Source organism: Chrysoperla carnea, chromosome 2 (assembly GCF_905475395.1).
Source record: "Chrysoperla carnea chromosome 2, inChrCarn1.1, whole genome shotgun sequence".
In the NCBI taxonomy this organism is placed as follows: Eukaryota; Metazoa; Arthropoda; class Insecta; order Neuroptera; family Chrysopidae; genus Chrysoperla; species Chrysoperla carnea.
Genome location: NC_058338.1, coordinates 56092660 through 56107154, shown reverse-complemented (window position 1 = coordinate 56107154; position 14495 = coordinate 56092660). Strand labels below are relative to the sequence as shown.

General features: G+C 29.2%; 1 protein-coding gene across 1 annotated transcript in view; it reads right to left on the bottom strand.

Annotated features, from left to right (window-relative positions):
* Positions 1-3265: 3265 nt before the first annotated feature.
* LOC123293351 overlaps positions 3266-14495 on the bottom strand; it is a 32496-nt gene continuing 21266 nt past the window's right edge. The window contains exon 5 of the mRNA XM_044874140.1: positions 3266-3803. Coding sequence (XP_044730075.1) covers positions 3781-3803 — 23 coding nt within the window. The 3' untranslated portion in view covers positions 3266-3780. The remainder of the gene's footprint in view (positions 3804-14495) is intronic.

Sequence of the window (14495 nt, the reverse complement as noted above, 5' to 3'; positions counted from 1 at the left end):
ATGTTAATAAAATATTTCATAAGAATCTTCTCTTCATAAAATGAATGAATATTTTATGCAAATAGTGGAAACATATTTTTTTCTTGAAATGCACATTTTTATTTTTTACTAAATGAGAACGGCAATTTAAACACATTTCGATACATTTTGTTTGAGAACTGTTTTCAATCTATTCATTCAGTTTTATTTGTGATTGGAACGATATTAGTGGACGGGGTGAACAACCACTTTGTAAGGGTCGAATTCAAGTAAACAAATTTTTTCCTACTGATAAAAGGAATAAGTTTATTGTATACGTTTGTGTTTTTTTTCTTTTTAAAAAGCATTTTATATATTTTTACTCTTTAAAATAACGTTGAGTGAACGTATTTATTAGACTTATCGATAATATATTTTCACAACCGTAAAAAAATTTTTTTTTGTCATAAAATTATTTGCATTAATATTAATGTAAGGAATATTTATTAAGTTAAAAGCACATAGATAGATAATTTGCTTTTATAAGTAAATTAATGAATTTCATTTTTTTATTTCAAAAGATTCGAGAATTCTATTTGAGAAGAGTGGTGGCGAAGATAGAAAATGAGTGGGGAACGCTTCCTATCTTAGCTTTACCTTTCTATGTGTATTAGTTATATTATAATACATACATAAGTGTAGCTGTATTCGACCGATCTAATTATCTTGGGCTTAGGAAAAAGGGTGTATTGAGCTTACTTCAATTTATCTTTTTCGAAAGCAGAGACGTTTTTCTTCCAAGAGATTTCAATTCACGGAAAAATAAAGAGAAAAGCTTAATTTGATAAAATATTGCGATGATTCTTGCTATAACCTTCAACTGAATCAGTCTGTTCCTATATTCTAGCGTCGAGTTTGTTATGACGCGACCCTTGGTTTCCGCACTATGTCTTATTCATCGCAGATATCGCTCATGGTTTTGAAAATTTTCATAAACTCTTCTCCAACGTCTCCTCTTCTTTCAATTAAAATGTGTTTTGTAGCATCAGCTCGTTCTCCTCGCCAAGACGATAGCCTTAAAACATGCATGGATATCTGATTCATTAGTGGAAATGGGCCTCATAAATGGATACATTTACAAGACTACTTGCTAGTTTAAATTTCATATGGACAGATTCTCAATAAGAAGGGTTTTAGCCCCCAAATCCTCTCCCTTGCGCACGGGCTTGCCTGAAGTTCATCATATATTAACTCTTGGCCAAGCCTTTTATAACCTTTCATAAATAATCCATAAATTGAAAAATATTTTTAAATAACTTTTATATCAATTGATATTTGAACGACTTATATATGAAAACCATAAAATGAATTATTACAGAAAATTCAAATAGAAAATTAAATTAATTTTCTTATTTATGTATATCCGTTTATACAATGAATTTAATTTCACATATTATGAGTATTCCACATATTATTTTGTACTATGTTTTAATAGTGTTGTTGTATTTTTGGGTAAGTGCATATGAATACTATATGTATACAGTATGCCAATTAAGCTAGAAAGTGCATAAACATGTAGAAGTACACACTTTTGGATGTTAAAAATAACAGCTCTCTTGAGAATTGCTTAAATTGAAATTTTTGACCGTCCCTTATTGGCTATCAAAGTTGGAACTTTCTGCGTGGGTTAAAAATACGAGCAGACTTAACCTGGAATTTTAAATCATATCATTTAAACTTAATAAAACCACTAAATAATACCTTTAATTTATAACAAATTCGTTGGTACCACGAAAAAAATTTTTGCCCAAATCTTGTCTTGTTAAAAAGACAAATAAATTTATAAATATGCAGCTGCTTGTGTATAATTTGTATATGTACGATGTCTAAGTATTAAGTACAACAACACGTCTGATGCGACAAATAGGGTACGTATGTACCTATGAGCATATTTTTATGAATTCTACCTTAATTGCCTTTAAAACGTCATGCCTTAAAAGCCGCAAAAATATGAGGTATTTTGGAATAAAAAAGGTTAAACGGAGCTGAGAATTTAACACCTCCAAAAGGATCTTTCTTGTGTTGTTACAATTTGCAATAGTATTTTTGTTGGGAATCGTAGTTTACGACAAATTACAAATTACGATATTTACAATTTAAAATAAATGGTGAAAACGCATATAAATAATATATTACAATACATTTCACTATTCAAATGTATTTATTTGCGCTCCCACCATAATAATCTAGAATTGAGAACAGCTATTTGAGTAGTATTGAGGTATTATGATTATTGTTTAGGTATTGTGTATATGGGAGCGCAGCAAGCTCCACTGCCGAAGGTTTCGCCAAACCGATGGCCAGTATTTCCAAAGTTTTAAGTTTTCACTTCCGTTGACAGTTCCCATAACTCACTATCTTTTTTTCGTGTAGTTTATGTCAAATCGTTCAATCGTTATGTCTCAAAATGCACATAAACCACTATTTTAAAACAATAAAACAGTTTATCTATTATGAGTGTGAAATCCACATATCGTGTTAAATATCGGTCTATTAAACTTGTCGTGCTGTATATTTTATACACAAATATATGATTCACATTAAATGTCTTTATACTATCTAATGTTGAGTATATAGTATTTTAGAGAGAGGGGAAAAGATTGTGTAAAAAGTAGCTTCACAAAAAAAGGAACAAATAAAACTGATACATATTATTTGCTAAAGTACTATCTATATATGTGTATGTGTATGGTTTAGTACAAGGGGACTGAAATAAGCAAGCATAGTAGTAAAGTTTCTATAGTAGTTTCTAGCGATGTAGCATACAAGAATTTGTAACATACATTGATAGCAAGAGTGGTATGAGTAAAGCTTTGAGAATAATACAAGATTTTATTTCAAAAGGAAGTTATCAGGGAATAGATAATACTATTATTATACTACTGGATGCATTTGGTTTTATGGGGCGTAGATAAAAGTTTCCGTCATCCTTTCGTTCTGTCGTTCAGGGGGGTCTAAAGCTCGACAATTGCTATATGTTTAAAAAATGTAGTATATTGTAATGTTTTCGTAATGTATATTACGTAATGTATATTTTGTAATTATTATTTATTTTATTTGGATAATATAATTGAATAAATATTTTTTGATTTTATCGATTTTTATTTTATGAGTTTTTATTCAAGAGTTAGGACAGAAGTACTTATAGTTGAAATGTGCAATACGCATATTATAGGCCTTCATCCAAGGTCTAGCTATAAATCCAAATTTACACATTCAGTAGAAGTTCATTATCTTTGGCATTGTCAACTTTGACGTAGTGCCTATTAGGAAGTTGCAACTATCCTCCAGTCTAAACAAATTGAATGTCGAGTACTTCGGAATAGACTAATCTACGCAGAGTTGCTTAGGCATCCTGTTCTTCGGTTACTGAGTTATTTTCCTAATCTTTTATTGAGGGTATTTTCCGCTACTATATAGTCCGTTGATCGGCACAGGAGATTTGTATCTTGATATAATCTCTTCTCTGTTAATATCGTCGAGTGTGCGTAGTCTTAAAGCACTCTTTGAAGTCAACCCTTTAACGTACCACTCTAGTGTTAGCAGATCTAAGGTTACTTCAAGTGCAGTTTGAACTGGGTCGTTCTTCATTTCTGTGGTTACTATAAGGCTACTAATTGAGGTGCTTTCTGTTTCATGGCCTGCACAACTTTAGACTTCTTTATCTTTTATTGCATGTGTAATATCCCACTTTGTTTCCATTTGTTCATTTTTTGTATTTGAATAAATTTTTGAGGCATATTTCGTAGACACTCCCTTACTTTATAGATTGTTACTTAATAACCCTACGAAAACAAAAAAGTTAGTGTTAATTTACATTTAAAAAATATTTTATAACAGGTGACATTTACTTTACCAATTACATGTAAACAATTAAGAAATAGTCATATTTTCAACAAAACCTGTGATTATTACTTATTATTGTTGTTCACATTTAATTATGCACACAATATTTACATCATGGTCTGTTCGACTAATTTTGATATATAATATGTTACATTCAATCGTAAACTAATTATTGACAAATATCTTGTCTAGTAATCTTAATTAAAGAGAATTGAAAAAAATACACTCGAACCAGGACTCGAACCCGAACTTCTTGGATTCATGTCAAGCGCCCTACCAATTAGGCTATTCGAGTTCTAGACACGAATGCAATTTTTTCAACTCAATGAATTTTTTTACTTTGTTTATCCACTTTATTTATTATTATTACTTATTATTGTTGTTCACATTTAATTATGCACACAATATTTACATCATGGTCTGTTCGACTAATTTTGATATATAATATGTTACATTAAATCGTAAACTAATTATTGACAAATATCTTGTCTAGTAATCTAAATTAAAGAGAATTGAAAAAAAAAAAAATAAAAATAAAAAAAATATCCTGTGATTTATTGCAAATTTCATGAAAGGACATCGATTCAGTTGTCCTCTGGACAAAAAAATTGGACACAGAATAACGTCAATCAATAACACCAACCTTTGATGGCAAGTTTGCATATTCATTGCTGCTTTTAAAAAATTAATGAAAAAAAAAATTAAGTATCCACTTTTCTGAAACTAAGTTTATATGTGAATGAAGCCACGGATAGCGGCTGGAAAATGCTAATTTTATAAACAACTAGTGAAAACAAACAGTTGACTGAGTTAATTGTTGAAATACCATGTATAGACAGTGTTAATTACTCTATCACATTACACATATACCTATACATGTCACACAAATATAACTGATAATCCCATATCAATACATACTAAAAAATTTGCATCCAATGTGTGCCCTCGTGAACAGTGATATATTTTTTTTTTTTTTTTTTTAATATTTTGGCAAGGGCCATTAAGCCATTAAAGCAGTGATGTTTACAAAAAAATATTTCAAACAAAAGCTGTTTATTTTTGGATAAAGAACATTTTTATATTTAAACCAAGATGGGTCCGTAGGGTTAGTATTTTCCAGCCGCTATCCGTGGCTTCTAAGTTTATATGTGAGTATAAACTTAGTTTCAGAAAAGTGGATATTTAATTTTTGTTTCATTAATTTTAGAAAAACAGCAATGAATATGCAAACTTGCGATCAGAGGTTGTTGTTATTCATTGACGTTATTCTATGTGTCCAACTTTTTTGGAGGGGACAACTAAATCGATGTCCTCTTATGAAATTCGCAATAAATCACAGGTTTTGTGACCAAAATGACCTATGTTGCTCATTTACGAACTCGACCTCTTTTTGTACGTCCTAAGTGCGCTGTAAAAATTTCAGCTTGATATTTTTTTTCGTTTTTGAATAATCGTGTTCACAGACGGACGGACAACCGAAAATGGACTAATTGATGATTCTAGCATCAATAGGTAGCATCAATATTTTTAAGCATTACAAACTTGGGACTAAACTTAATATACTATGTATATTTCATATATGCATGATATAAAAATATATTTATAAAATATACATTGTATATAATTGTATAAATAAATGTAGATTATTGAATATAATATAATAATTAAAATATATAATGTTTATAAATTGAGTACATTTATATGTATTTAATTATAACTGGAAAATAATTTGAATATAATGTATAAACTTATACTCTCTTGCATAATTAATAAGTGAACAGTAGCGAAAATATAAACGTTATTATATTATATGTGTTATGTTGTTGTATTTTATATTATTTAGGTACTAGTGTGTCTTCAAAGTATACAGGTTGGGTGAATATTTCTATCTTGTTTGCACTTAGGACACAAGATAGTATGCTAAGTGTAAAAAAGATATTTATAAATTCTAGAAAGAAACTTTTAGGGTACACTTACTAAATTAACGCTCAGAAAGAGTATTATTTAAAATATTTCTATTAAATGTACATACATTCGAGAATAAATATCGAAAATAACTTTACAAGATTGTAATAAGAATTAAGTTTAGTTAATATTATCAGCCGAAATTATAGAAAATCTATAAAATTTTTAAAATGTCGGTTTTTAAAAAACTTACATTTTTTGTCGGGGAACTTTTATACGGTTGAAAAGATTTACATTATCCAATTTTACTTACTAACTAGCTTACGACATTTTTTTGACATACAGCATGCTGTTAAATCTAGTCCAGTGTTCCCTTCTGTTTTCGTAGGAGAGAACGATAATTATGTCTCCTGATTTGACATTGAACTCAGGCAGTACACGTCAGAGAAAAATGAAAATCAAAAATAACAATTTCCGAAAGTTTAATATTTATCCTCGATTTGATTAATCTTTACGCTTCTGTACTGCCTGAAGGTTAAGTAGCAAAAAAATGTTTCGGTTAAAAAATTTCTTTTCTAATTTCACTTCTTAGAGTAACTTCTTTCTAATATAAGCTTGGTTTTAGATTTATGAAAACCTATCGAAAATGTTTTCACTGATTATAATTCGTTTCGAAGTATAGTTATTGAGATCGTTATATCTTGAACAGACAATACAGTTCATACATCCGATTTTCATAATTTTTAAGTAGTAATTTCCTTAATAAAAGATTAGTAGAAATATTTGAGAGAAATTTTTTTACTCATTTTGAAGCCCCGAACTAAAAAAAGGGATGTTATAAGTTTGACCGCTATGTATGTGTGTCTGTCTGTGGAATCGTAGCGCCTAAACGGATGAACCGATTTTAATTTTTTTGGTTTCATTTGAAAAGTAATTTAACAGAGAGTGTTCTTAGCTATCAAGTGCGTTCATAGGGTTCTGTTCCCGAAAAAACTAAAAAATTGGCGATGATCTTCAAAATCGAATCAGTTTGAAAAAGGCATGACATATAATTTTAACATATAAATAATTACTGTGGAAATGAATGGTAAAATAATCCTGGCTCAATTCATTTAGATAATTCAAAACAATAATTCAAAAGAACTCAAATATTTCAATTTCAATTAAAATATTTCAAAAATTTGTCCCAAAAAATGATAGCTATTTAAGTATCCTTTTCATCTCATCTAATGTCCTTGACCATCACTTTGATATTGATTTAAAAAGGAGTGTTATAAGTTTAAAGTGTTTATCTGCTCGTCTGTGTGTTTCTCAGTGGCATCGGAGCCCCTAAACGGTCGAACCGACTTGATTGAGTACATTTTATAGCTAAGTTTCCAAAAATCGGTTTACAAGGAATAAATCACATTTGTCGGGGGTTTTAAAATTTTGTAAATTTCATTTGCACCTACATGATTTTATCAGCGAAAGACTTGAGAAATAAATCTGTCATAGCTAAGGAATAGATTTCCATATAATCAGATTCATCAATATTAATTTTTTCCTTAGGGTTTCTGTTTCGGGCATCTCCGGTTTCGAGCCGGAGACTTGGAGTTAAAATTTAAAATAGTAACAAAATTTTCTGAAAAAAAAATTATCTATTGCCGGAGAGTCTATCACTTCTTCATTTCTCTATTCGTTTGGTCACATGATAATTTCAATGATACATTCTGTATCTATATTTTCAATAATCTTTAAAATCTACATTTCCCATTCAAAGCTAAACTAAAATATCGTTCATTTCCTATATTCCTATACTACAATAATATTGAAGTATTGAAGGATTTAAAGGATATATGTATAATAACATACAAATATCGAAAAGTTTTACGTACGAGTTCATTTGCATCATTCAAAGTTATATCAACAAAACCCAGTAATGAAATTAAATCAACATTCTCTGTAATTAACACATAAAAGGAAGTATAATAACAAACAAACAAACAAACAAATATATCGTTTCGTTCGTCTAATTTTCATCAGTCGTTATTATTATTAGAGTTTGTTATACAGTGCAACCTTAATATAACGAACCTCAATATAACGATTTCCTCGATTTAACGAATTTTTCGTAATCCCCTTGAATTGTCCATAAGAGTCAATATAAAATATACCTCTACATTACGAATATTCTTTGCGTACAACCTCTATATAACGAATTTTCAACTATCAAGAAATAGTATAAATACATAGCAAATACATATACATATGTAGTAATTTGATAAAAATGTGTTATCATTTATTAGTATAAGTACGTAATACATATTGAGGTGAATAAAACTATTCTTTTACCTCTTTATAACGAATTTTAGACCAATCTAACCCCAACATAACGAACCTCAGTTCAACGAATTACTTGATATAACGAATATTTACTGGTTCCCTTCAGATTCGTTATATCGAGGTTGCACTGTAATACACTTCATCATACCATATTTAAATATACTACCTCTTTCTCTTTAGTCTATATAGTAACTAACCGTTACCCATCTGCTATGCTGGACAATAGCCTATTTAATAGAATACAAAATTAAAAAAACAAGTGAAAACAAACAATTGATTAGAAATCAAATGAGTTAATCGTTGAAAAGCCATATATAGACATTGCCATATATAACACCTCTTTCTTGGATACATTGTTTAACGCGTATTCTGTCATACTCGTGGTAGGCCTATGCCTAGATGTAAGTTGAACACTAGGTATAATGTTATAACTTTATTTGCGCCTTCACGGGGAAACAGTGATGTTTGCGAAAAAAAGTTTTGAACAAACGTTATTTTTTCATAAGGAACATTTTTTAGATTTAAACTTTTACAAGATCCCTAAGGCACCACGACTCAATTGACCTATGCAGCACACTTACGATCTCAACCTCACTTTTTACGCCTTGAAAACGTTATACAAAATTCAGCTTGATATCTCTTTTCGTTTCTGAGTTATCGTGTTAACGGACGGACAGACGAACAGACAGACAATCGGAAATGGACTATTTAGGTGATTTTATAAACAACTATACCAAAATTTTGTTCGTAAAAATAAATTTTTTTGATGATATCATATGGTTGAAAACATTGAAAAATTGAAGTGGCCAGAACATTCCCATCGTTAACAATTCATTCCTTAACAGTTATGTTCAGTTCGTTTTTGCCTCAACGTATCCATCTTGGTGTTCCATACATGTAATTGTCCTATTAAAAAATTGTTTAAATACACTCCTACATATTTCAGGAGTAATTTCTTGAACCATTTCTCTTATTATCTGTTCAAAATGATCTACATTTCTAAACGACTATTAAAATTCCTATTGAACTTTCTCAATTTGTGAACATCCTATACATTCAATGTCAACAGTGAATAGGTTATTGTTAATACTTTTGAAAGCAGAGCTTTTTATAATGAATAACTTTTTTTCGTAAACCTTATAATAAAAAAGTTTTCCATATGTAACCAACCTAGCTAGACACTCTGTATATGGAATCTATATCCTTAGTGTTTACATTTAAAAAAGGTTGGAATAATCAATTCGAAGAAGGTTCAAGAAGGGAATGTGGTCCGCCCTTTATCATCAGAGATGCTTTGCTTGAAAGTTTACATCACTCTAAAAAAGAAGGGTCTAATAAAGCAAAAATCTTGGTTTAAAAAAATAACAAATATTTTCTGTGAATTTGATCTCATTCGGTCGAATTGTTCAAAAGTTACACGATTACAAACAGACGCACCAAAGCTTATATACATAAGGATACAACCATGAACCAATGTATTTTCAAATGAAAATATCTTCTTCAAAATATTCAAATTGTGGTATTATATAGTATAACGTATATTATAACCTCTATTTATTCTCATTTATACATTGAATGTAACAGGAATAATGGTCTTATTTGGAATGTTTGACTTGCAGTTAGCTGCAAATCCAGTAGTTCCTTCCCTTGTGGATAAAAAAATAAAAATAAATCAATAAATCTGATACGCAGGGTAGATCATTTTAATCTATAATAGCTAATACATCGTTTTATAGTTCACCAATCAAGAAATAACTCAAACAAAAATTGCAGAGTTTAATAGGGAACATCATAGTTCTGACATCAGATTGGGCCTATTTCTTCGGGGTTCTTTAATATCGAATTTAGATCTTAAATGGTAAGAGATAGAATAACACTTTAAATTAGAAAGTTGATCCTCGGTTTCATCCAAAATATTTTTTCGAAACCTGTCAGCTTTCGGAGGAAATGCGACTTAAAAATATGTCCCACTCTGTACATTCAAAAATATTTATGTAAAGTTATTAATAAAATTGTATAAATCTCTTTATTATATAAAATATCCATTCTCAGTTCAGGAGGAGTGAATGAAATAAAATTCATACACATATATAAGCTTTCTACACATTTTACTACTAAAATATAATTCTCGTATCTTTTATAAATTCAGATTCGCAAATAAAATAATTAGCTAACGAATTCAATAATAGAATTATTTAATTACGATTGAAGTTTTCAATTTGTATAAATAATCATTATGGTATTATGGTCATTAAGATGATTATATAATAAAATATCATCAAGTATCTAAATTCTAATTGATAAACCTTTAATTATTTGTTTTTCTGAAATTTTTGATTGTTTTTTGTAATTTAAAATTGCAAACAAAATATTAAATAATGTATTATTTACTTAAACCGAACAAAATTAAATTAAATTTTTGCAAATAGAAAATATTTTCGTTAAGCCAACTTTCTTCAGTAAGTGCATGTATGTGAAAATGTAATCTTGTTTATGCCTGAATGATTTTCCTCATAGCCCTCGAACAAACTGTGCGATCACTGATCAGCTTGAAAAATATGATATAAAATTATTTAAATTTTCTACTTGGATAATAAATATTAATTAAATAAAATTTTATATTATTTTAACGGAGTTAACAAAAAATACTTTTATCTACGCCCGTGGATAAGAACTAATTATTACATTTTTAACCAATCAAATAAGGCAAATTCTTGTCATAAACTAAACTGATAACAAGGTACTATAGTAACTTTTTTTAATGTTCTAGTTGTCTCAATAATTCATTACAAATTTTAAATTATAATTACCGTTTATTTTCACATTTTAGAGGCGTTGATAAAGTTTTGTATCGAATTTTCTATTAATTCATAAAGGTTTCAGTATAGGGTTAGAGTAGAAGACTTTAAGATTTCGTCAGCTTAATTTCTTGGGCCATATTGTTAGATAAAAGTGCCTATCCTTACAGGAAAAATTTTTGGATCTTTGGCGAGAGGACGAAAACGTCATAGTTATCCTAAAAGCTTAAAATTAAACATGTTAAATATTGACATTTTTCGACATGGGCGGGTGAAATGCTATGATCACCAACGTTTGTTGTTAAAATTCCAAAAAACCTCATGATTTGGGTGGTCTATCACGGTCTTATCTCTCCGAATTTTTTAAAGGACCCCGCAATCTTAGATAGGAAAATGGCTTTCTGTGAAACTTTTTCTAATCCACCTTTAAATGTTCTTTAGATCGTTCTGCAGATTAAAAGTTCTCACGGCCACAAAATTTCTTTAAGAGTAATTTGCGAACTACGGGCGATCAAGCTACACAAATATTATATTTATAGTACCCATATGACGAGAAAAATGGCTTTCTGTGCAACTTTTTCAAACTGCCCCCAAAATGTTCTTCGGATGGTTTGATCAAAAGCTCTCACGAGCACAAAATTATTTAACGAGTAGTTTTCGATCTACGGACTATATAATTATATTGTATGTGCTTAGATTGCCCGATCTGAAGAACATTTTAGGGAAAAAATTATTTTTCTATCTAACATTGCGTGGTCCTTTATCTTTTCACGTGTGGTGAAACTAAATCATTATTTTAACCATAGTTTATACGAATAGCGCGAGCTGCAGCTACTTAAACTTTATTATTTTTGAAACCCTGTCCAACAGTGAAAACACGTTCTTTTTTCGTCGAGTTCTCCAGTAAAAAAATCATAAACTGCCAAGTGTCATGCTTTCTTTGCTATTTCATTGTCAAAACTTTACCACTCAAATAGGTAAACATGCAATTTAGCGTTAATTCTGAGACACTCTTTAAATGGGCAAGGAGGTCATGTGCATGTTAACATCGGATATTTTTTTAGATCACCCTATATGAACAGAACATTTATGAACCCAATATGATGATGATATTTTATATAATATAATATTTGTGTGGATTAAATGATTTATGATATTGTATTTACACATACGTTTAAATTTGTGAACAAACGTTTTACAGTAAATAATAACCGAACAACCAATAATAATTCTGCACAATCATTCTAGAGAAACAATAATGTTGTTTTATACGACGCTGTTCGCTGTCGACACAGTTTTAATATTTTACAACAAAAAATACAGAGCCATCATCACAATATTTTAATATATTAAATAACTTTTGAGAGAAAGCTATTGTATTCAGCCAGAAATTTAAATCACAGATTTTATAGCATGTAGTGTAGGCACTGAGTGGGTTTCGTATGCCATTTACAGATCCCGTCGAACAAAAATTGTATTTCGACGTATTTTGACCCGCTGAATCCAAATTTTCAACTTGCTCATCGCTCAGAGTGGGGGGAAGCGTTTCTCAGCACATGAAAAATTACAAAAATTAGAAACAAATAAAGATGAAAAAAAACTACTTTTACTTTTTGTCTTATATTGTCAGGCACAACGGGATTTTGTATTTAATAATTTATTAAGGTTATAACTTTAATTTAAATAGTTTTCTTTTTAATTTCCAAAAACCAGTTTTGGAGAAATCTATGAAAAAGTTTCACCCATCTACCGTTTTACTATAAGAAAGATGTTTAACATGCCTACTTTTGAAATCGTTTATTTATTTAAATAATCGAGCAACTCCCCCTAATTCAGAATTGATTTAGACTTCATATAAAAAAAGCTTCCATATAAAAAAAGAAAGTCTTTAACCAAAATTTCCCTAGCGCTCATACATCTTTCTTAAGCATAAACTTTGGAATATATCGATTATGAGTGAAATGGGAATATTTAAAATTATTTACTCATTAAAAAGCTATTGATTTAGCCCCTAAAGATCATACTTACGATTTATTTTAATATAGTCCTTCCAACTGATGCATCCAGCCAGCATCCCATCCATCCATTCTATATTAAACAACGACAAACCCTTCGATGTCGCTATTCATATTTAAATTAGTCTATTATATAAAAATATTCAACCATGCAATTTTTTACCAAAAAATAATAATAAAACAATTTTTTTTTTTGTATTTATTGTTATTATTATTAATAATTAATTATTTTATTTTTTGCTCATATGATGTATTTAAATTATTATACTGCTAATGATTTTCATGAATTTATTGAATCCATTCTCTGTTCTGTTAATAATTATAGCATTAATTTTAATTGTCCTGTTCATATTTAATGATTTATAATTTTCCGATAAAAATATATCATGTTCCCGTATCAAATATTGATCATAAAAGATACGTAAGAAACACACTTTGTATTGGCATTAGATCGTGCCATAATATTTTTTTTCTTCAAGGTCAAAGGTCACAAAAACGGGTTTTCGCGATTTTCAGCGAAACGGTAAGTTTTATCATAAAATTAGTTCAGGCAAAAATTGTAGATCAGATAATTAAATGTAAACAAGAGAAATTTACAAAATTTAAGAAACCTTTGAGAAATTTTTCGGATACGGAACCCTAAACCAGCACTTGAAACACATTTAAGAACACTCTCTATTATATTACCTTCTTTTCCTTAGAGCCTTCTCAAACTGAAACGATTTTGAGCACCCCTTTCTTTTGCTTCAGGGGTTAAAAATGTCTCAGTACTTTTTTTCCTAAGAACCACCAGTTCTGAGATATAATGATTCAAAAAGTTGGAAGAGTAGTAATTGTTATATGATCGTTCGAATTTATTATTATTAATGTTAATGGTAGTTTGAACTTGGAAACGATTTTTATGATCTTTTAACAATAAAATATAAGATACATTTTATACAATTTCTTTCTTTCAAAAAATATATTTAAAGTCAAAATCAAATAATAAAAATGAAAAAATAAAATCGTTAATATTATCTCCATCAGGAGTACCCATTTAAAAGGAAAAACATTTTGCAAGTCATTTTAGCTACTTTAAAATACAATATTTGTATGTGTTTTTTTTTTTTTGTTCACAATGTTTGCAAATATTTATAAAAAAAATTATTTTTATGGTGAGGATGTTATTAATTAACCGAATGTAGAGTTTATGAAATTCAAGAGTATGCACTTCATAAAAATGTATGTAACAATAAAGTACCCCCCAACAATATGACAGTTATTAATCACAGAAAAATACTGTTAGTAGATACAATGCAATAATAATGTATTACTATTAACACATAAACTACGGGTCTTGGCGGAATGATGGTGAAAAGGATATGTTTAATCCAATGATGAATATAAAAATATAAACGTTGTACATTAAGGTACTAAAATATCAGAGCTGCCTTTACCCGGGAAAGCGAGACGTGCGGGGAATCCAGGCGCAAGATATTTGGAAGCGACAGCCGATCGCCTTATACCCACATTCACACTCACACATATTTTAAATAAAAAATGTTAGTTTTTTTAATGAGGATCAACATTCTAATTTTAAATTCATTCTATC